The sequence below is a fragment of the Saccostrea echinata genome, unplaced genomic scaffold, assembly GCF_033153115.1.
Source record: "Saccostrea echinata isolate AGI-Se365-2 ecotype Australia unplaced genomic scaffold, CSIRO_AGI_Sech_v1 ptg000008l, whole genome shotgun sequence".
Classification (NCBI taxonomy): Eukaryota; Metazoa; Mollusca; class Bivalvia; order Ostreida; family Ostreidae; genus Saccostrea; species Saccostrea echinata.
The window spans coordinates 1,608,901-1,634,230 of NW_026889757.1; the positions used below are offsets into that span (position 1 = coordinate 1,608,901).

Genomic DNA, 25,330 nt, shown 5'->3' on the forward strand with positions numbered 1-25,330 from the left:
ATTTTCTATTACTGTAGACATCTACACAACGATCTTCTTGTACAAAACTTATTTTCACATTGTAAATGCCAATATGGATATAAAGAATTGATTGCTTATTCTTTAAAATGTGTACAGAAGATTCATTTTATATAAAATATTTGTCACACTGTAATAATGATTTTATGAGAACGTTTGTACACTCCTCACATAACTGCTTGTATGTAATTTGGCGCGGATCCAAATACGTTGTGCATATTGGTGCTTTATTCATAATTTGTCATTGGCCTTTTTCTAAATATATATTTTTCCTTTGACCACCCAATACCTGTGCTTTGTTTGAAAATATCACAATTTTCCACAGTCCTTATTATGGCATGTCAAACGTTGCAATATTCGATCTTTTCCATTTGTATTGTATAACTTTCCATTTGTATTGTATAATTTTTATTTGTATTGTATAATTTTTCATTTGTATTGTATAATTTTTCATTTGTATTGTATAATTTTCCATTTGTATTGTGTAATTTTTATTTGTATTCTATAATTTTCCATTTGGATTTTATAATTTTCCATTTGGATTGTATAATGTTTATTTGTATTCTATATTTTCCATTTGTGTTGTAAAAAAATCATTTGTATTGTATAATTTTTCATTTGTATTCTATATTTTCCATTTGCATTGTATAATTTCTTATTTGTATTGTACAATTTCTTATTTGTATGCGATAATTTTTCATTTGTATTGTATCCGAGGATTGTTTATTTATTTCGTTACGAAGGATGTCATTGGTCATAAAATTTAGTCTGTATAAAGGTCTCAGGTGCCCATCACAAACTTAGTCTGGTACCCTCCCCACAATTCCGATCGCGCACTCTCTACAAACACAAACTCGGCTCCTCTATTTGCGGTGCATTCTAAGGGACGACCATTTGATTCTCGGGGGGTGTCGAATCCGATTATTTATTTTCATTCTCTCGCAGGAGAGAATATTTATTTCCAATATGACCAGAGACAAGGAGAAAAACAAAAAGAAGAAAATCCGCCCAAACCCGAAAACTCAGTTTTTTGGGGGGTGGGGATAGTTACCACCGCTCAAGGTCAATTTATTTATTTTCTCAGTCAGCATTTCTAAGGACAGATTATTTATTTGCCATCTACCAGCGCTCCCTTTTTAGAATCCAATGACCGTCTAACATGCACGCAAATACATATGCCGCCGAGATATGGCTGAAATATTACCGACTCGGCGTTAAACAATAATCAATCAATTAATCAAGCAAATACATATGAGCTCAGTTTGCTTTGAGCATCCGGAACATCTTCAACCCGATACAGGCTGAAACTTGACCAATGAAATCCTTCGTAACGAAACAAATAAACAGTCCGCGGATACAATACAAATGAAAAATTATCGCATACAAATAAGAAATTTTACAATACAAATAAGAAATTATACAATGCAAATGGAAAATTATACAATACAAATAAAAATTATACAATACAAATGAAAATTATACAACACAAATAGAAAATTATAGAATACAAATAAAAATTATACAATACAAATGAAAAATTATACAATGCAAATAGAAAATTATACAATACAAATAAAAATTATACAATACAAATGGAAAATTATACAATGCAAATGGAAAAGATCGAATATTGCAACGTTTGACATGCCATACCTTATAACATCCAATTTTTTCGTTCTAGACTTGACACGTTCGACATTTTTAAAATCTAACACAACACATGGTGTCTATTTCAGCCTTTACTCTACAGTTCTCGTAGATTTACCATGTAAAGTCTGCCGACAACCTGTATTATATGTTATAACTCTCCACATGATCCAAAATAGTCCCACGTGACTTCTAATACAAACAGGGAGTAACTAAAACTTTGACCATGATCTATGCCAACAAAGAATGAACCGTTTAAACGTCCAAATCTGGCCCCCGATAATTTACAAAAAAATTAAATCAAAGATTTTTTTTTTTTAACATATTTTTACCTCAATCTTTCCATCAAACATTGTAGTTTATTAATTTCAATTTCGATTTTTACTTCCATGCGCTGTAATTAGGTATTTGTCTGATTAATATAGCAGGGGTACTTTGTTTACATCCATTTCTCATAGACTTTAGGCCACACCCCCATTTTGCAAGCCAATTTTTTTTTATATGAGCGCATGGATGTTTCAAGTTTTCGTAAATACGGTCAATGTAAAGAATTATACTAGTCATTTACATTCATGAAAGAAATTGAAACAGTCTTGCGCTCATTTATTCACGGGTACTTGTCTCTATAGTAAAGGCATCTTGTTTACAAATGTCAATCCGCCTTTGTCCACATGAATAACAAAGCACTAAACACGTGACTCAAATCTATTCACTTTCGCGCTTTGATCACACCTATGCGACATCATGTATAGGTGTCTGCGAGCTATCGATCGTCAAATCATTTTTCAAGTGGGTAATTAAAATTCTGAGAGAAAACTTATTTATGATTAAGATGTGCTAAGATTTTTTATTTACTTGTTATTAAACGCTATTTCAGTCGACTTTGTTTGATTTTTTTGGTATCTATATTGGAAACCTGTAGCATCGATATAGCTTGCACTTACTTCTTGTGTCTCACAGAATTTTGAAATTCAAATTACTGTGGGGATATATATTACATTTGCCTTTTTTCCTCAATATACATCAGCGCTGCGTTCATTGACTCTTTAAAGATAGAAAAGTTTTTTTCCCATTAAAACTGTCATTAATTTTATAGACTGTTATTTGATAAACACTAATTCATCATATCTTTAGAAAAATAAACTGTTTGTTATAAGTGCACAAATGCAAACTTCCAATTGAGAAACCCTAGGGAAAGAAATTGAAATACGGAGCGATAAAAAGACCTGTATACATATCGGATAAAAAGTCACTGGATGAACACATTTGCACAAATGCATCCCTAATTTGAATAAAGGGAAGCTTCAGGATTCGTCTAGCGACCCTGCAAATGCTAAAATGCTTATATTTTGTCTCTAGCACGAAATAAAAGGAGTTTTAAGTGTCAGTTATTCATAAAACGTAGTACACATCGAACACACAGTGAAATGGGAGTTTTCTAAGCGGAAGCTTTTTGATCGGGTCCCCGGGTAGTACAAAACATACGGACAAACAGCTAATGGCAATAGCAAAAGACGATGTCACTGTACATAGATCGTCGATATAAGATAGCCTATTTAGTTGAATGATAGTTAGAGTACTATCCATAACTTACTTATAAATCTTCAGAAGGTCCCATATGTGTGCAGGATTGGTTTATCGACTGTTTATGGAGGAATAAAGGGAAAATCAAGTTTGTGCATCAATGAAATCCCCGAATTTAAGTAGGGCTTATCTAACTTTTATTAAGCAAAGAAGAAACGTGACGCTGCTTTAGACACTTTGACTTTATCATCCGTGCGCCGTAAGGCGATACCACACATGACATAAAGTCTCATATTTTGTTTATTTGAGCAGATATCTATTTGAAATTTGCTATATATATTGATGAAAAATGTAATTAAAAGTACTGAAAGTTTTAGAATGCAGTGATGATTATTTTTCAATCTAGACAACTTGTCCACGATTTTACCGGACAACCCTCGTATATCTACGATACATCAACACAAGGGTATACTCTTCGCATTCGTTACACCTGACTGCTTTATTGTCACGGGTATCGGCGTGGAATGGCGACCCGTGTTCGTGCTGGTTTTCTTGCATTACCTTTGTTTACATTCTATTTTAGTTACGTGTATCTGTGTTTGTTTGTATACTGCACTGACCTGTACAACTATAATTGTAAGTTTCTTTTGTATCTTACTTCCCTGCATTTGACGAGGTATTACAGTTATTTTTGTCGCTACCGAGTGCTGTATAGCATACGTCCGTCTACACCGGTGTCGACTGATTATACTGAACAGTGTCCAAGTCTGGCCCTTTATATAGGGGTCCTCAGATATAGCGAGAATCCGAACAAAAATGGCGGACACATTGCTTTTACGAATCATGTTCAGCTTTAACGACATAGTATTTGGTATATCTCGACAAAACCAGTAAGTTGACTTAATTGACGAGATAGTTATCTTGATCTTATGCTGAATAAGTTGAACTGATAACAAAAATATGCCACCATACATCCCACTTATCATAGATGAAAAAATCATGGCCTATTCTGACGTACGTGATCTCGAGTGGCCAAATTATGAAGATTTGTACCTTCCAAAACTGGTACCATTCTTAAGAGATGCAAAACAAGCTCTTCAGTACATAAAAGACCTACAATTAGGAAAGGATGCAATAATTCTAGCAACATATCCTAGGTCAGGTAAGTACTTTTTACTCTGTCAGGTAAGTACTTTTTACTCAACAACGAACAACAAACAAGAAATACGTAAAAATCAGATTTGTCAATAATGTAGATTTGAGAAACTAAACTTGTTTTAGTTCATTTGATAAAAAAAGAAATGTAAATATAAATTACTAATGGACTTTTGCGAGAAGCGCTGACTTTTACAGTCGACGGCTTACCTTTACACTAAGACATATACGGAAGCTCTTTTGCGATATAAATATTTAGCTGAATAATTAATTAAAAGATAATAATGGGCAGTTTCAAAGCACATATTATGTCATCTAGGAAGGGATCTGCAACCATCCTATCTGCAACCCCCTCCCTTTCCAACTTGGCCAACCCCTGTCAAGTTTTCCTTTCAAAATGTTTTTTCTTCCTTATTTAATTCCTTTAGCAAATGAATTTGAAAGGAGATACTATTCTCACGAAAAACACATTTTAAGTTATGTTATTCTGCATCCCATCATCTCTTGTGTTGACTGTATTCAGGTAAATCATATAAGCGCCCCTAACACCATACCTATAACCACTATTAATGTTTTCTTATCCATTATCAATTCCTTACCTCCGTACATAACGCAGTTTAAATGTCAAAGTAAGCCGTCGACTGTAAAGTCAGCGCTTCTCGCAAAAGTCCAGTAAGGCGTGGTGTCTGTAAATTTGTTTATTGATAATGAAGTGTTTGAGTTTTCCTTTTTTTTACCTTGTTTTCTCCCCCACTTAAATTCCAAAAGTTTTGATGCCTTCGTAACCGAAGAATCGGGGTGTATAGTTTTTGCTCTGTTTGTCCGATAAAACTTTAACCTTTCAATAACTTTTAATCATTTTGACCTACTTTTGAAAAACTTTAATTTTAGCTATACGATTTAAAGGGTTTGAGCTACAACATTTATATTTCTTATGTGTATATCTTGTGTCCTGCTGGACACGTTATTACTGGTGACGTAAATGTTAATAATGAGGACCTTAGATCATTAATTATAAAATGTCCTAAATATAGGGAACCCCGATCCTTCAACTGGCGTCGGAATTTCATAAATATTATTGATTCTGTAGAGGATTACGCCAGGCGATGGGCCAGACATGAAAAAGAAGACCTTGGCACTTTGTCAGAATGGATGAAATGTATCAGATGTATGTTAAAATCGCGCATTAAAAGATCGAGGGGCAATATGAGAACCATCTTTCCTTCTGTATTAAATAATCCAGAAGTGAAAAAAGAATTAGATAGATTACATGATCAGTACGTACTGGTCCCTGCTGACAAAGCAGGTAACAACATTGTCTTTGTTTGTAAGGCTCATTATATTAAATGTATTTTAGAGGAACTTGGGTTTAATTCTACAAGTGGTAATCCAACTTATACTCATAGTTCCCTTTCTAAGGAAGAAATTCTTCGAAATCATATGTCAGTTTTGAATATGTTTAATATTCCAAACAACCAAAATGAATTTGAATTACCATATCTATACTGGATTCCGAAACTTCATAAAAATCCTTACAAACAAAGATACATAGCGGGTTCCAGTAAATGTTCAACCAAGCCTCATTCTTTACTCCTCCCTAAGATATTAACAGTAGTGAAGGAGAAACTTCAAGAGTACTGTGCAACAATATATTCGAGAAGTGGTGTAAATCAGATGTGGATACTTAAAAATTCCAAGGAACTTTCGGAAAATTTGAAATCACAAGATTTTACCAAAATCAACAGCTTAAAAACTTACGACTTTTCAACTTTATACACAACCATTCTCCACGATAAATTAAAGTCCAAGCTTTTTGATATCATTGACAGCTGCTTTATCAATAAAAATGGAACTCGTAAATTTACTTACCTTGTCATTGGTCATTTGCAAAATTATTTTTTAAAAAACATTCTGATTGTACAAACAGGTACTCTGAAGCTGACATTTAAAAGATGCTTGAGCTTCTGATTGACAATATCTATGTGGGTTTTGGAGACCAGGAATTCCCATGGGTATCAATTGCGCTCCGTTATTAGCAGACCTTTTTTGTATTCATATGAAGCAGAATTTGTCCAAAATCTTATACGCGAAAAGAAGAAAATACTTGTTGTGGCCTTCAACTGGACATTTAGATATATCGACGAGGTATTGTTAATTAACAGTGGTTATTTCCATTCTTATGTCGGTACGATATATCCCGGTGAGCTTGAGATAAAAGATACCACAGAGTCTGACACATCTGTTTCATATTTGGATATTTTACTTGAAAAAGACGTTAATGGTAATCTAACAACCAAGCTTTATGATAAACGTGATGACTTTAACTTTTCAATCGTCAGCTTCCCTTACTTATGCAGCAATATACCTTCATCACCTGCATACGGGGTTTATATCTCTTAGTTGATTCGATATGCAAGAGCATGCTCTACGTATGTACAATTTCTAAAACGAGGTAAATTACTGACAAACAAGTTGATGAAACAAGAATATCAGCAGTCTTGTTTAAAGTCATCATTTCGTAAGTTCTATGGTCGATACAATGACTTTGTCAGTAAATACAATTTATCATTGAGTCAAATGCTGACTGACGTTTTTCATACTAATGGTTAGGCCATTATTTACACACTGAATTGTCGACGGATTTTTCCGTTATTTCCCAATCATGACAAGGAGCACACGACGGGTGTGACCGATTGGCAGGGGATACTCACTCCTCCATGGCACCTGATCCCACCTCTGATGTTTTGGAGGTCCGTGTTTGCTCTGCTCCTATTTTGTATTGTATAATGGACTTTTGAGCTTGAATACTGTTCGTTATCTCCATATATTTCATTGTGGCAAGACCTTCCTTTTGGTACCAACAATTTTGACCAACCTTGAAATTTAACCTACTTGTAAAATTTTTTAACCTTGGTATCTATTTTTTTAAATAGATTATGCTAGGTCTTTCATATGTCACATGTGTTTTCCTTGTAAAAAAAATCTTTGGGTACTAGCAATAACAATTTTGACTTTCTGACCATGACTTTGGAGTTCCATCTACTTTTATAAAACTTTAACCTTGTCCATAGTTCCTGAATGGTTGCTACGAGGAGTCATAGAGATATAACGTTCTATCCTTAAAAGGATATTGTACTACGGACCCGGTTTAACGTAAAAATTCGTTCCCTGTATGAGAAATGTAGCAAAATAAACACGGGCGATAGCTCCAACTCAGTGCACTTACTACAAACAATTAAGAGTTCCGAAAGTCAACCTGGCGTGTAAATTTAAAGCGAGAAAAACGTTGAGAAAAGGAGTTGAATATTTGTCTTTATACGGGTTATTTTTTTAGGCTAAAAGAAATATATATAAGGTTTGTTATGATAAATTTGGTAGTTATTTTCAGTACAACTCTTTTTGTCTTCTGAAAACTCATTTCGGAGTGGATCTGCTCCGATTTGCTACATTGCAACTATATGGGACGTATTCTAACTGTGATGGGCTTGTCCTGAGACACAGTAAGATTAATCTAACTAGGGTTTTGATATCTCACAGGTGTATTCCTTGTGACAAGACGTATCTTTTTCATTTATTTAATATCTTGAATATGGAGTTTAAAACGTGAACCTTCACTATGAGAGTTTCACAAAAATCTTATTTCAGTCATTCCACAAAAACGTGACCAATTAAGAATTCTCCATGTCACTTACAAATTTACAGTTGTAATATCTAAACTATAAATTTAAAGATCGATTTCAACTCTAAGACTGAACAAACACACATGGTTTTGTAAATATTTACCGATATATTTGCAGTTACAGTTTTGATATGAACATAATGTAATGTTGAAAAACGTATTCCACAGTTTTGATATGAACATAATGTGATGTTGAAAAACGTATTCCACTGCAAATTTCAATGTCGCTTCATTTATTTACATATTTCAAGATGGAATTTTCAGCCGTGAAAGCGTTCCGAATAGGTAGTAGTGAATGTTAAAAAAGTTTTTTTTATCCTATATAAAAAAGAAATCAAACCACTTCTCGCAAAGAAATGCATGGATCTTCTTTCATGCGAAATTATAGCATGTCGCTAAAAATCTATTAACTTCCGAAACGATCCTGTTTTAAATTTAAAGCAGATTTCAAAAAGAACTGAAACTTAACTGAAAGTGACCACGGAACCTAATATCATCAATTCTAGTTGCGAGTGAGCTATTTTAGACGATTACATTTTCGACATAACAAAATGAATTAGACAAAAACAGTTGTCTCTCTTAATTTAATTTCCGTAACGGTAATCCAGGAAAGTTTATGCATTAAAGGTTGAAAGATTTTTATTATTTTGGGAGCGAATGCTTCATACTTTTGTTTAATATCCTAAAACAAACTTTAATTTTAACTATTGCCGGGAATTTTAACTTTTATTGCTGGGAATTAACCTCCGTAACGATTAACTTCCGTAACGATATTTGTCTCGAAATTTTAACGTAATATCGGATTCATGCGAGACTTCATGAATCATAATTTTGCGTTCTATACTGAACATCAGAAACGAAAAATTGGTTAACTTCAGCTTTATTTAAAAAATAATAAGACTTGTTCAAGCATTAACTTCCGACACATAACCTTAAATTCGATGGTATATTAAAATTGTTGTAAAAAGTTAACGATACTAGATTTGTGGACAATTCTTTTTTTTTTTTTTCAAGTTCACCGATATGTCCTTTAGAGAATTATGATGTTCATTTTGCTATTTGAAACAATTATTTTTTTCATGTTTTATACCTTGAATTGGTCCACTTATCGTTGAATGACTGATTTGTCATAGGTAATATATATTTATAGAAAGTGTACTGGAGAAAGAGAGACCAAGAAAGCTCTAAAAGGTCATTGTTATCAGGATTCAATATCTATATATCTTGCTGCAATGAGAATAAAATTTTGTACTCGGATTAACTCTCAGTTCTAATGAAACAATTATTAGTTTGAAAACAAAAAAATGCCATAGTTAACCTAACTGATTGGTAATCAAATGCCTCTGTCCCTTATTCTAGGGGTCATTTGTTTTGTTTGTGTATTTTTTTTTCTAGTTTTGTTTTGTTTGTTTGGGTTTTTTGTGCATTACATCCTTTTAAGAATTTTAAATTTACTCATATTAAATACCACCAATTGCTGGTTGAAGGCTACAAAATTAGACCTGCGTTCGAAGTTCATGGTCATTGAACAGTAAAGGTTCCGTTATAACAAACTGTCACAAAGGACCTCAATTGACACAGTTTAGTAATGGGATTCTAGTACACTCACAGGACAAGAGTCTAGATCGAACTGAGACTTGTATAGGCATTGATCTATGCGGGTCACTCTGGAGGTCGTAATATGAAGGATAGTTAGAGGCTACTACATTATATATACTAGTTATATCAGTTCAAACAATCCACTGATCAAGTAACATGTAATATAATTAAAGATATAAGATCAACAAGCAGCACATTTTAAATATTGTTCTCCTTTTTCCTCTCCCTTTTCTTTCCTTGATTTTATAAGATTTTTCACATTAAAGGAGTCATAACAATGCCAATGTGATTATACTTTGTCACGGTAGCCTTGTGGTAGAGCGTTTGCTTCGTTATCGAGAGTCCCGATTTTGATTCTCGTTCGCCGCGCCGCGTAAAACCTAAAACATAAACATACGTAGTGACTGTTCCTTCGCCAAGCGCCCGGCACTAGAAGTGAAAGTCATTGGTCTTTCGGATGAGACCTTAAAAAACAGAAGTCCTGTGTCAGGTAGGCGTTGGCACGATAAAGAACCCTCACTGCTCAATAGCTCTGAGTGCCGAGTATAGGTCTAAATTTGAGGCCCTTCACCGGTATATGGTGACGTCTCTATATGAGTGAAAAATTCCTGAATGGGACATTAAACAACACATCAATCAATCAATCTTTTTAAGTCCATGGTAAATTGTCTTTGTGGCATTCCAATAGATACTCTGTATCTATGATGTTAAATATAAAATGTGAAACAATAAGGATTGATTGATTGTACGTTGTTTAACGTCCCATCCGGAATTTTTCACTCATATAGAGATGTCACCGTATACCAGTGAAGGCCTTCAAATTTAGAGGTATACTAAGTCCTCAGGGCCTTGGAGCAGTGAGGGTTCTTTATCGTGCCAACGCCTACCGTGACACGGGACCTCGGTTTTTAAGGTCTTATCCCCCCAAAAAAACCTGTGACTTTCACGAGGCTTGGCGAAGGAACATTCACTACCTAAGTTTATTTACGTCCTAGGTTTGACGCGGCGCGACGAACGAGAATCGAAATCGGGCCTCCCGATAACGAAGCGAAAGCCCTATCACTTGGCTACCGTGACCGGTAAAAAACGGCAAGTAAGTATTCATAATAAACTGTAGACATACATTTTTCTCCCGAAACCTTAAATAAAATCCATGAATGAAAAAAATTACGATAATCATTAACACGAACACCTTTTAAAGTATTTTATCTGCCTACTTAAAATCGGCCTAAGTAGTCCCTATAGGTGTCTAATTACAATGGGTTATCACACTCAATATATATTTATCTTTGCTAGCCACTTAGGTTTCTGACCTGCTACTCTCATCACAAACCTTTGACCTCGGGTGCTATCAAAATTTGAGCTGTAATTGGAGTATATTGATATGGTTCGAACAATCAGCAATTGCTTTTGTAAATGACGATATCTCCGTTTGGGGTATATCTTAAAGCTGAACTCGACTCGTAAATAGGCATACGCCATATTCGATATTATTATCTACGATATCATCATCGGGGTATACTCTTCGCATTCGTTACACCTGACTGCTTTATTGTCACGAATATATGCTGGTTATCTTGCATTACCTTTGTTTACATTTTTTTTGCAGTAACGTTTATTTGAGTTTGTTTGTATACTGCGCTGACCTGTGCAACTGTTGTAAGTTTCTTTGGTACCGTACTCTCCTGCATTAGAAGAAGTTATTTTATGTCGCTACCGAGTGCTGTATAGCATACGTCCGTTTACACTGGTGACGATTGATAACACTGAACAGTGACTAAGTGCGCGGCTTTATATAGGGCCCTCAGATAGCAAGAGACCAATCAAATATGGCGGACACATACCTTTTTACGAATCGTGTTCAGCTTTAACACTATAGTCTCGAGAATGAAAAACTCATGTAAACAACGATCCGTACGATAACTTGCCATTCTATAAATAGGTATGGTATCGTCCTACATTTAACGGATGTGCAGATAATGTGATCAGGAACCTACATTGCAGATATATAATTGCACCCTAAATAACAAACATCGCTTGATACCTGCTAGTATATAATTTTTTAAATACTTTAATTTCTAAAAACGCTTTTTTATATTTCTGTCGATGACGCAAGCTGTTTGTATGCTGTAAGATTCCATTTCACGTAACGTAAAGAACGTAACGGATTAGAAATCTTTGGCTAGCGAAAATAACCTGTAGATGGGAAGTATAACGTCACGGTAGCTCAGTCGGTAGTGTTGTTCAAACTCCAGCCGCGACTGACTAAAGTCAATAAAAAAGGTAGCACTGTTCCTTCTAAAAGCGCTCGAAACTTTGAGTGAAAGTTGTGAGTCTTTCGAATAAATTAGACCTTAAAAACCGAGGATCCGTCTCACGACAGGTGTTAGTACGATAAAGATCCTTCACTGCTCAATGGCCCAGATAGTAATCACGCTCAAAAGTCCATTAAATTAAAAAAAATTCGGGAGCAGAACAGACACGGACCTCTTTAAAATATCAGAGGTGGGATCAGGTGCCATGGAGGAGTACGCATTCCCTATCGACCGGACACACCCGCCGTGTGCTTCTTGTCATGATCGGGCAAACGGAAAATTCCGTAGACAATGCAGTTTTTAAAAAAAAAATAGCCTAACAATTAGTATGAAAAGCGTCAGTCAGCATTCGACCTAATGAGAGGATGTATTTGCCGACAAAGTCATTGTATCGACCATAGAATTTGCAAAATGATGACTTTATACGAGACTGTTGATGTCCTTGTTTCATCAACTTGTTTGTCAATAGCTTGCCTCGTTTTAGAAATTGTTCGTACGTGGAGCATGTTCTTAGGTATCGAATCATATGGGAGATATAAACCCCATATGAAGGTGACAAGAGTGAATTGCTACATAAGTAAGGGAATTTGACGATTGAAAACTTGAAGTCATGAAGTTTATCATAACGTTTTGTTGTTGGGTCACTATTAAATGTTTTTCTAGTAAACTATCCAAATTTGAAATAGATGTGTCAGACTCTGTGATATCTTTTAGTTCAAGTTCCCTGGGATAAATCGAGTGGACTTATGAATGGAAGTAACTATTGTTAATTAATAATACGTCGTCGACATATCTAAATGTCGAGTTAAAGGTCACATCAAGTGTCTTCTTCTCGTGCATATGTTTTCTATTAATAACGTCTGCTTCATGTATATGCAAAAATAGGTCTGCTATAAACGGGGTGCAAGTGGTATTCATGGGAATTCCAACAGATCTGTTGGAAGACCCGATCTCCAAAAACTACATACTTTAGATATTGTCAATCAGAAACTCAAGCATCCTTTAATACCTACTTTAGAGTACCTGTGTGTACAATCAGAATGCTTTTTAAAAAATACTTTTGCAAATGACCAATGACAAGGAAAGTAAATTGACGAGTTCCATTTTTATTGAAAAAGAAGCTTTTATGATGTCAAAAAGCCTGGACTTTAGTTCATCGTGGGGAATGGTTGTATAAAATACTGAAAAATCGTACGTTATAATTTTGTTAAAGTTTTGTGATTTCAAATTTTCGAAAAGTTTCGTCGGGTTTTTAAGTATCCAAATCTGATATACTTCACGAATATATCGTTGTACAGTATTCCCGAAGTTTCTCATTCACTGCTGCTAATATTTTAGTGAGGAGTAAAGAAAGAGGCTTGGTAGAATATATACTAGAACCCGCTCTATATATTTGTATCGATTTTTATGAAGTTTACGAATCCAGTATAGTTATGGTCATTTCAAATTTTGATTGTTGAGAATATTAAAAATATTTGAAACTGACTTGAGATTTCGAAGAATTTCCTCCTTAGAAAGGGAGCTATGGGTATAAGTTGAATAACCACTTGCAGAATAAATTTCAGTTCTTCTAAAATACAATTAAAATGAAAGAAAAAGTGAGCAAGCTCACATACCCCACGCTCCCCCAAAACTCGACAATGCAACACATAATGAATGGCACAGTGCACTTTACATACACAATATAATTCAAAAAGGGGCATTTCTTGCAAAAAATCATCACATCAAAACTTCTTGCATATAAGGACATTCAAATCTTTGTATGTTACAAATTTTATTGGGCTGAAGTTTCTAGATAAATAATCAAAATTTCTTGGTAATATACAAATCTATACATTATGTCTGAAATACTTACAAAGTTTCAGGAAATTCAGTGCAGGAGTTATGCTGACAAACTGTTATTTAAATTCCTCAGTGATTTTGATTTGTTCATGAGTGTACGTCCATGTCCAACTGGTAATGTGCACATCTACACACTGTGTACTAAATATCTGCAAAGTTTAACCAAATTCTGTGCAGCGGTTTAAGAAGAGTTCCACTTACAAACTGTTCATCTCTATATTTAAGATATGGCCAAAAATCTAAGTTGAAAAGTGCCGAAATTCCCAGAAAAATAACGGAATCGAAATTTCATGGTAATACGCACATCTACACATTGTGTACTAGATATCTGCAAAGTTTAACCAAATTCTGTGCAGTGGTTTAAGAGAAGTTGCGCTGACAAACTGTTGATTTCTATATTCAAGATATGGCCAAAAATCTATGTTGAAAAGTGCCGAAATTCCCAGAAAATAATGGAATCGGAATTTTCTGGTAATATGCACATCTACACATTGTGTCCTAAATATCTGCAAAGTTTTATGAAATTCTGTGCAGCGGTTTAAGAGGAGTTGCGCTGACAAACCGTTGATCTGTATATTCAAGATATGACCAAAATTCTAAGTTGAAAAGTGCCGAAATTCCCAGAAAAAAATACAGGAATCGGAATTTCCTGGTAATATGCACATCTTCATATTGTGTGCTAAATATCTGCAAAGTTCGACCAAATTCTTTGCAGCGCTTTATGAGGGGTTGCGCTGACAAACTGTTCATCTCTATATTTAAGATATTGCCAAAAATCTATGTTGAAAAGTGCCGAAATTCCAAGAAAAAATAAAGGAATCGGAATTTTCTGGTTATATGCACATCTACACATTGTGTTCTAAATATCTGCAAAGTTTGACGAAATTCTGTGCAGCGGTTTATGAGGAGTTACCTGACAAAAAAACAGGACTGACTGACTGACACACTGACTGACTGACGGACGGATCAAAAACATTATACCTCACGCAACTTGTTGCGTGGGGTATAATAATAAGCCTTACAAAGACAAAGGGGGGAGGGGGCAAAATATTTTACCTTGGAGTTTGACCCACTTTTGCATTTTTTTTTTACGAAACTTTAACCTTGGCCATAACTTTTGAAGAGTTGGTGCTAGAGCTTTCATATTTTACATGTGTATTCCTTGTTGCAAGACCTTCCATTTGGTTACCAACAATTTTGACCTTGACCTTGGAGTTTGACCTACTTTAAGAAATTTTTATCATTGGTCATAACTTTTGAACAGTTGGTGCTAAGGCTTCCATATTTCACAAGTGTATTTCGTGTTATAAGTCCTTTTCTAAAGTACCAATAGTTTTAACCTTTTATTCTTGACCTTGGATTTTGACTTTCTTTTTAAAAAAATTAAACCTTGGCCATAACTTTTGAATGGGTGGTGTCAGGGTTTTCATATTTCACAAGTATATTCCATGTGACAAGTTCTTCCATTATATACAACATTAATAATGACCTTTGGCCTTGGAGTTTGACATATTTTGAAAAAAAATATAACCTTGCGTTAACTTTGAATGGTTGGTCCTAGGGCTTTCATCTTTCACAGGTGTATATTCCTTGTGACAAGACCTTTCTTTGGGTACCAACATTTTTGATCTCTTGACCTTGGAGTTTGATTTGTATTTGAGAAATTTTAACCCTTACCAAGTGTTGCCAAACGGGGGAGTCAGTGTTTCAGCACATCTTGTTTCACTTCTGAATTACTGAAGAAGAATATATGGTTTTCATATTCATTGTGGCAAGTCCTTCCTTTCGGTACAAAAAATTTTGACCTTAATCTTAGAATTTGACCTCCTTTTGCAAAACTTTAATCTTGGCCGTAACTTTTGAAGAGTTGGTGCTAGAGCTTTCATATTTTACATGTGTATTCCTTTTGACAAGATTTTCCCTTGGGTACCAACATTTTTTGACCTTGGAGTTTGACTTGCATCTGAAAAACTTCAACCTTGGCCATAACTGTTGAACAGTTGGTGCAAGAGCTTTCATATTTCATATGTATATTCTTTGTGGCAAGACATTCCTTTGGGTACAAGTGTATTTCTTGTGATAAGTCCTTTCCTTAAGTATCAAAAGTTTTGACCTTTTATCCTAGACCTTTGAGTCTGACCTTCTTTTTAAAAGTCTCTAATCTTGGCCGCAAGTTTTCAATGGTTTGTGTCAAGGCTTCCATATTTCAGAGGTATATTTCTTCTAACAAGACCTTCCCGTGTGCACCATTAATGTTGACCTTTGACCTTGGAGTTTGACCTATTTTGAAAAACTTTAACCTTGACGTTAACTTTGAATGTGCTAGGGCTTTCATCTTTCACAGGTGTTTTCCTCGTGACAAGACCTTTCTTTGGTTACCAACATTTTTGATCTCTTGATTTTGGAGTTCGATTTGTATTTGAGAAACTTTAACCCTCGCTTAGTGATGCCATATTGGGAGCATCAGTGTTTCAGCACATCTTTTTTCACTTTTGAATCATTAAAGAAGGATATATGGATTTCATATTGCCCCTCAATCGCTTAATGCGAAATTTCAACATCCAACTGATACTTTCAATCCATTCTGACAAAGTGCTAAAATCTTGTTTTTTTATGTTTAGCCCATCGCCTTGCGAAATCTTCCACGGAATTCATAATATTTATGAAATCATGATGCCAGTTGAAAGATCAGGTTAACCTTAACTTTGGTCCTTATAAGTGATTTAAGGTCCTTATTGAATACATTTACGTCACCTGTAATGGCATGTCCAGAAGGACTAAAGTTGTACGGGGAAGAAGAACATGAACACGTTAGAGGATTATGTTTCAGGTGTTCGATGTTTAGGCATTGTAATTAAAAAAGTTCAGAGGCAATAATTGATATGGTGACGTCTTACGATTGTAAAAATACAGAGCTAGTTTGATTCCAATCAACGTATCATAGAATTTCTAGAAAACAATTTAACAGCAAATAATGAAAAAGTTGAAAATAACGAACAGTAGTCGATCTCAAATATCTATAAAAAAAAAATACAAATCTGTGAACAGGACAAACAACTACGATCGACCAAGGAAATTCCAGGAATGGAATTGACTGTCTAGGAGGAGTAAGCATCCCCTGTTGACCGGTCACACCAACAGTGAACCCTGTATATTGATCAGGTAGATGGAATATTCGGTATTCAAATTTAGTATAAAAACAAAGGCCTTACATTTGTATGAAAAACGTCAACGTCCCCCTCAAGAATTTTTCACTCATATGGAGACGCCACCACTTGCTGGTGGAGAGCTACAAATTTTGACCTATACTCGGCACTCAGGGCCATTGAGGGACCTTTTTGTGCCAGCACCTACTGCGACAAGGAACCTCGTTTTATACGGTCTCATCCGAAGGACCGGTCTCCACGTCTCACAGTGGGATTCGAACCCGCGACGTAAGGATCAACTCCTTACTCCGCGACTCTAGAGCGAACGCTCTAACCACTGCGCCACGCAGGCGGCCAATAACATTTGAATCGCAAATGCAAATAAACTGACACCAGTGGTAGTATGATAATGACCAACTGTTCTATAAGGAAAAGGTTTCAGTCTTTTCAAAGTGTGTGAATCCTTCTGTACCTGTCTGAAATCAAGCGATATAAATAGTTGTCTTTGCACTTTTAACAAATTATTGAATTAGCTTGATACAAGAATTGTCCAAACATTGTTTACATTTACTATAGTATAGTACAGCAAAAAAAGCAACATCTTAACAAATTGTTGAATTAGTTGGATACAAGAATTGTCCAAACATTGTTTACCTGCACTATAGTATAGTACCACAAAAAGTAACATCAATACACATGACAATTGTTTGTTTGTTTATTGTTGTTTAACGTCTCTCGAGAGAATTTTTCACTCATACGGAGACGCCACCACGGAGAGCTGCTAATTTTTGACCCTATACTCGGCACTTAGAGCCATTGAGCAGTGAGGGATCTTTTTCGTGTCAGCACTTACTGCGACACGGGACTTCGGTTTATACGGTCTCATTCGAAGGACCGGTCTCCACGTCCCACACTGGGATTCGAACCCGCGACGTAAGGATCAACTCCTTACTCCGCGACTCTAGAGAAAACGCTCTTATCACTGCGCCACACTGGCGACGATTGTAAATTCATATCTCGGGAATAATTTGCATTCAATAGTTTAACAACATCAACAATAAAAAAGTTAATAAACAAATATTACTGTCACAATGGGGTCATAATACTAATGTTCATTTAGACTTTCTAATTCTTTTATTAACTTCGATGTGGTGAAAACGGAAGGATAGATGGTTCGCATATTGACTTTTAACTTTTTAAACGATTCTTTATATATATTTCAAGAACACTAAATCCATTCTGAAAAAAGTTTTCTGTCTTCTCCTTCAGATTTAGCCCGACGTCTGGCGTAATCGTCAACAGAATCCATAATAGGAATCAATTTCTGTCGCCAGTTGATAGATCGGGGCTACCTGTATTTAGGACCTTCTTAGATGATTGCTTTTAGGTCTTCATTTTCAACTTATTAATATCACCAGTAGAACATGTCCAGTGGGACTGTAGTTAAAATAAGATCACTTACGAGGATTTTGTATTGGGTGTTCAATATCCAGGCACCGTAAGATTTGTTTTAAAAAAGCCCATTTCTTTACATTGGCACATTGCCGGCTTGAAAGATTCCTTAAATCATTTATGTGGTCGTTTCAATCATACGAAAGACCTTGCCTAATTTCCTGATCCAGTATTCTTTTCGTTGTCTACGGAAAGGAGTACGAGTATTAAAAAACTTTAAATCTTCGTTGTTTGTTTGTTTAACGTCCCTTCATGAATTTTTCACTCATATTGTTTCGTCACTACTTGTCGGTGGAGGGCTGCTAATTTAGACCTGTAGTCGGCACTTACGGCCATTGAGCAGAAAGTGATCTTTTCCATGCCAACACCAACCGCGATACGGGTTATCGGATTATGGGTCTCATCCGAAAGATCTAGACCGGTCTCCACGTCCCGCAGTGGGATTCGAACCCGCGACATAAGAATCAACTTCTTACTCCGCGACAACAGAGCAAACGCTCTAACGGCTGTGCCACGCCGGTGGCCTGTTATTATCAATTACTATCACCGAAATGTATTCCTTTTCACACTGGGTCAAATTCTGAGCTATAATCCTATGCAAGATTCTATCACTTGAGTTCATTGGCTGTTCTCATGAGAGCTCATTGGATTAAAACAAACAAAACAACATTTAGACAAATCACTATCGAATTAAGTTTAGAAGGCGAAGCTAATAACTGCACTTTACACTCCTAAATTAATTTCCATAACGTAAATTTAGAGCCATCTACCAAAAGTTTCTCACTATCTGCAGTGCCAAATATAGAGGCAAATTCAAACATTTCATGAAATATTGCTAGAGATATTTTTGTAAAGGTTATATAGCATCTCTTCTGTGTGAGCCAATTTACTCAGCAGTGTACCATGACAAATCGTAGACATCAATATGCCTTTGCAAAAGGAATTTAACCAAATTATTATAGGTTTTCATTCGACTTTTTAAAGTAAATAAATAAAAAAGGATCAATATACCACAGGCACTCGGGGTCTGGATCCCCCTCCCCCTTTTCCATTTTTTTTCTTTTTTAAATTTGGGGTCGACACACCTTTTTCCTATTTTTGTACTGTAATATGCACTACCTGATATCAATGCTGTAACCCTATTGTCTCAATAAAAGAGAGCTCTCTTTTAATGTATCGGTCGAAAACGATATATTTAAAAGCAGCTTACTGAGACAAAAGGGTTACATTATCGCATATATAATAGAGTACAAAAATAGGAAAAAGGTGTGTCGACCCCAGATTTCAAAATTTAAAAAAAAGGAAAAGGGGGGTCCAGCCTCCACGTGCCTGTGAAATATACATAAATGAATTTTTATTTTATTTATTCATTTAGCTTTCATCTATATACTACGACAATTACTTTGTAATTGAACTTATTAAGCCCAACGCTTATGAAGTAGAGCCATTGAGTGAATTAAGTACTAATTCTTGTATGTACATGTAGCAATGACTCAGTGCGTTTTGACTTTTCGTAAACTATATAAAAAATCCTTTAATGATACTTTTTTTCCTATGATTAAAAGTTAAACTCTAAGGAGTACATCATGTACTTTGATTTTAAATATCTATTGAAGGGACGCATTGGATATGGGAGATAACTGGGATGCTACTCAAGGGAAAAGCGGAGTATTCTAAAGTGTCCAGAGAACAAGTTTTCGTGGAGGGATTGTCTGATATGAGTCAGATGCAGTCTTATAATGGCGTCATTAGCACCCATGTTCCATTTGAATGGCTCCCAAAACAACACGTGGATAACGGCGGGAAAATAATATACGTTGTGCGGAACCCTAAAGACACCGCTGTTTCTATACATAGTTTCTTATGCTCAATCGGATTGATAAGAAGCAACACATTTGAGGAATTCATTCACGAACTTTACTTGGGACGAAGTAAGAATCATTCCAAACACATTTTGTTAATTTTTTCAAAGGGAATATAAAACAAATATATACAGGTAATCTTTTTAAAATGTTTTATAAGGTAAAATGTGAAGTTATTTAGCATTAACTCTTTAGAGGCAATGTATGGAGGATGGTTTGAGTACAACAAGAGTTTCATACAAGAGGCTCGTCGGCGGGATCAAATTTTGATGCTTAGTTATGAGAAACTAAAAAGAGTGAGTAGATTTACATGTAAAAAGTAGTTTAATTTTTGACGTAGTAAAATTACTAAAAATCTGTTGAGCTGGTGTGTACAAAACATGGACACCGAAAAGATAAATATCTCACGAAGCATGTGTAAATTCAGAAAAAAATATTCCTCATACAATGAATAAATATGGGTTTTTCATTAATAATTCATTAATAAAATAAATTGTCTATACTTTAAAGAACACAGAGGCAGAGATTCGAAGGTTAGCTAGCTTCTTGGGTGTAAAATGTACGGAAGGACTTATCACAGAGATATCTGAGCTGACTTCCTTTAGCAAACTTCAGCAAGCAGACAAGAGTGTCAGGGAAGATAAAAAGATGGCAGATATAATGAAGGAACTGCAACTAAATGAAGCTCCTACAGTATATCGAAAAGGTATAAATTCATTTTCATGCCTCTTGAAATATTGGGGGTACAATGTTTTTGTCCTATACATTGTGTATACATGTATGTCTTTCTGTATGTGAAAACTTTATTTATTTTTAATATTTTAACCGTAGTAGGCAGACTCTTCAAGACTGTTACGTAAATTCAGTTCTGAATGCCCTTTCAAATAAACTAAGAGGAAAATTCATGTGTTTATCTGTTTGCCTGTGGTGATTAATATTTGATAATAGGAATGTGAGTGAGAACAGCATTCAGTCATCTTACTAAGATGACAGAGTGCATTCATTGTCGGACACCCACGTGTGATCTCGTCTTTTACTCATCACCCGTGGGCAAACTCGCCGAAAAATCGCTGTAAGTAATTAATATGCGCGGGTCCTTTGATTGACTGCTTCAAAGAGTTGTGATGGGAAATCAACAAATTAAAGTTTACATTACGTATGTATGTTCGGCAATGACAAAAACTTATCCGTAGTTAACACACGGATTTCAAATAAATCTACTCACCGGTGCATTTCGAAGTTTGAGAAAGGTACTCCCATATAATTTCTTACTGGTATTTGACGTAAGTGACCTACAGGTACGATTTGTCTTTAATCGTTTTAAAAGAAAATTTGCACCTTTTAACGAGCGTCAACATATCAAGCATAAAAAGCAAACTAATAAACTTTTTTTTCAAAATTGAAGAATTCCAATTTTCTGATTGGTTGTCCATAATCAACAAATTAGATTATTTTACGACGATATTTCGGCACGTTTTCCCACGGGTGAGGAGTAAAAGACGAGATCAGCCGTGGGTATCCGATGATGAAGGACATTTGAAAGTGTTTTCATTATACATGTATGTATAAGTTAAGGAACAGTACACGGAATTTGATGGTAAGCCAGGAAAGTTGATCATATATGTTTATGCAAGAACATCGGACAATCGTTAAAATTCAGGGAAAAAACAGCAATGATCAACACGTCAAAAATTACATTCTATAATAATCTTAGTACATGTATTTCTAATGTTGATGATGCCACTTGAAATTCGTTTTTTATCATTGTGATTCGTTTTTTATCATTATTGTGAATAAAATTAAATAACCATCTGGCAATTGATTGATTGTGTTTTGTTTTATACGTCCCATTCAAGAACTTTTCACTCATATAGAGACGTCACCATGTACCGGTGAAGGGCTTCAAATTTGGACCTTTATTCGGCACTCAGGGTCAACGCCTGTCGTGATACGGGGCCTCGGTTTTTAAAGTCTCACAGAAAAAATCGCAACTCTCACTTCAGAGTGCTGAATGCTGGTCGAAGGAACAGTTACAACTTTTTTATCCACTTAGGTCATGCAGTCGCTGCTGGGATTTGAACCCAAAATCTTTCGACTGCGGTGCGAGAACTCTACCGACTGATTTTCCCTGATGGTCATCTGATCATTGAAGTTGTAGAACTAAAATATTAAATTATATTATTTTTCTGATGACTAGGGAGAAAAACCAGAATATTACCTCTTTACAAACTACTCGTTTAGAAGGTCTCTGCTTCAAGATTTTTTTATATATACTTTTTTAAATTACAGCCAAGCTGTAAATAATTTTTTTTTCTGTTTTGTAATCACAGTGGGTCGGTAACAGTTGACATATATGAACACTTCATTAAATTTGAAAATATTTGCCATGTTTTTATTTACAGTGAGGTTTTTTTCTTCATTTCAGGTGAAATAGGAGACTGGAAGAACTATTTCACAGTGGCGCTGAATGAAGAATTCGACAAAGCTTACGCAGAGAGAATGAATGACGTCGACCTCCAAATAGAATTTGAATAGCATAATTATGAAGCTATCACTTTTTATTATTGTTTATCATTTCTATTATTGTTTTTAGGTACGTGTTGTTACTGAGTATTTAGTGATAGTCTTTTGGAAATGATATTCATTTATTCCTTGTTTTATGTCAAATATATGGAAAAAAGTTTATATACTCAAAAATTAATAATGATGGTGTTTGTAGCATGATCGGTAGCGCGTTGGACTGAAGTTCTCGGGATCGGGACTTCGATCCCAACCGTGGGTGCCAACAGGTATTCTCTAGAAAAGACAGCCGTGCACTATTTCGGAATAGTATACTTACGCTATTTAAATATCTTTTATATTATACGAAAATAGTTGGGTATTGATTATATAGAGTCAAACTGACAGGAGCATGATAATAAAAAAACTTCACTGAATGTACATAGTGCACACGTACAGCATTATCCAAATAAAAACATAGATGCTACGAAAATAATTTAACTGTGTATTAGTTGAAATGCAATTTCTAATTCAAGTGGCACCTTTTCTAATTTGAAATAGAAGAAAGACACATCACTAGCGGATGGACTGTATAACTCGTGAAATAGAGTGCAAAAACTTTGTCAAAATGTGTATCTTTCTCTCACAACATACCAAAAAACGAATAACTTTTACAAACTCCTATTATTTTATGCTATTGTCTTTCATTAAGTCGACATTTTACCTTTAATAATTTCAAATAAATTGTTATGTAAAAAGGATTTGCAACCTTATTTGATATTTAGGCCTAAAGGAAACACGTTTTGGGCATAGTATAGAACGTTTCCGAAACAATCACCCAATAAAACCTTGCCAACCCCACTTACAGTACACAGTATATGTGTTTGACACTGACAGTACACAGTATATGTGTTTGACACTGACAGTACACAGTATATGTTTAGACACTTACAATAGACAGTATTTGTTTTAACACTGACAGTACACAGTATATGTTTTAACACTGACAGTACACAGCACATATATTTGACACTGACAGTACACAGTACATATGTTTGACACTGACAGTACACAGTATATATGTTTGACACAGTACACAGTATATGTTTTGACACTGACAGTATACAGTATATGTTTTGACACTGACAGTACACAGTATTTGTTTTAACATAGACAGTACACAGTATTTTTGACACTGACAGTTCACAGTACATGTATATATGTTTGACACTGACAGTGCACAGTATTTGTTTAGACACTTACAATAGACAGTATTTGTTTAAACACTGACAGTACACAGAATATGTTTTAACACTGACAGTTCACAGTACATATGTTTGACACTGACAGTACACAGTACATTTGTTTGACACTGACAGTACACAGTATATATGTTTGACACAGTACACAGTATATGTTTTGACACTGACAGTATACAGTATATGTTTTGACACTGACAGTACACAGTATTTGTTTTAACATAGACAGTACACAGTATTTGTTTTAACACTGCCAGTACACAGTATATGTTTTAACACTGACAGTATACAGTATATGTAAATGTTTTGACACTGACAGTACACAGTATTTGTTTTAACACTGACAGTACACAGTATTTATTTTTGACACTGACAGTTCACAGTACATGTATATATGTTTGACACTGACAGTACACAGTATATGTTTTAACACTGACAGTGCACAGTATTATTAGTTACATAGTTTTTTAGTGACAGGGTACGGGATGATACCTGGTTAGTAAATTTCGCCTCGCCAGGTATGAAATTTACTAACTAGGTATCATCCCGTACCCTGTCACTACAAAACTATGTAACGAATTTACCACACCGATAAAATATTTATGCATTGTCTGTGGTTTGTAAAATTGTTTTTCTCACTATATATATGTTTCATCACTCATACAATGCCTATTATGACGTCACGTTGTGTGACGTAATGTTGTTTTGCGAGTGTTTCGTGCTGTAATAACGTACTGACAGTTTTGAAGACTTTCAGTAAAGGGAGAAAAAGGTTCCATCTTCGTTACTTACATTAGTTAACTGTAACATTGTCAACAGACACTCCGCAAATCGCGTGAACTCGAGTTGTTCGAACGTTACAAAAGAACGATAACTCCGTATCGACCATGTATTGATTTTCTGTAATGATAATAAACCCTCTTCTCTCTTTCTTTATAATGTTCATTTTGACATCTTGGAAATGTAATGGATTGTGTGATGTTAATAAGATGAAAATGGTATTTGCTTTATTTGGAGAAAGAAAAAATGACATTATTGGTTTACAAGAAACGCATTTGAAAGTTGATTTTATCGAAAAATATAAACAATTGTGGAATGGTATTGTACTATATAGTAATTTTGACACAGCATCAAAGGGTGTAGGATTTTTGATTAGAAATGAAGTAAAAGATAAAGTCTAATTTATTAAAGGATTTGATGGTAGATATTTACATATAACTTATAATGAAAATAATGAAAACATAGATGTTATTAATATTAACGCACCAAATTATACAAATGAAAGGGCAGCATTTTTTCAATCTATTTCACACATTATTCCTCAGTCTAATAA

The 25,330-nt window shown here is 34.9% G+C and overlaps 2 protein-coding genes across 2 annotated transcripts in view; one reads left to right on the forward strand and one right to left on the reverse strand.

Annotated features, from left to right (window-relative positions):
- Positions 1 to 25,330, reverse strand: part of LOC133180914 (uncharacterized) — a 157,397-nt gene that overhangs the window by 103,408 nt on the left and 28,659 nt on the right. The gene's annotated exons all lie outside the window — the stretch shown is intronic.
- Positions 4,131 to 24,929, forward strand: LOC133181229 (sulfotransferase 1E1-like). Its single transcript, XM_061315765.1, has 5 exons — positions 4,131 to 4,351; positions 19,994 to 20,308; positions 20,435 to 20,535; positions 20,750 to 20,945; positions 22,665 to 24,929. Exons 1-5 carry the CDS (start codon positions 4,150 to 4,152, stop codon positions 22,772 to 22,774), a joined length of 924 nt encoding a protein of 307 aa, XP_061171749.1. The 5' UTR covers positions 4,131 to 4,149; the 3' UTR covers positions 22,775 to 24,929.

Excerpts from the sequence above, each read along its gene's own strand:
- LOC133181229 (XM_061315765.1), top strand. The coding sequence starts at position 4,150 with ATGCCACCATACATCCCACTTATCATAGATGAAAAAATCATGGCCTAT. Across the intron at positions 4,352-19,993 it reads AGCAACATATCCTAGGTCAG|GGACGCATTGGATATGGGAG; the intron begins GTAAGTACTTTT and ends TATCTATTGAAG. Across the intron at positions 20,309-20,434 it reads CGAACTTTACTTGGGACGAA|AGGCAATGTATGGAGGATGG; the intron begins GTAAGAATCATT and ends TTAACTCTTTAG.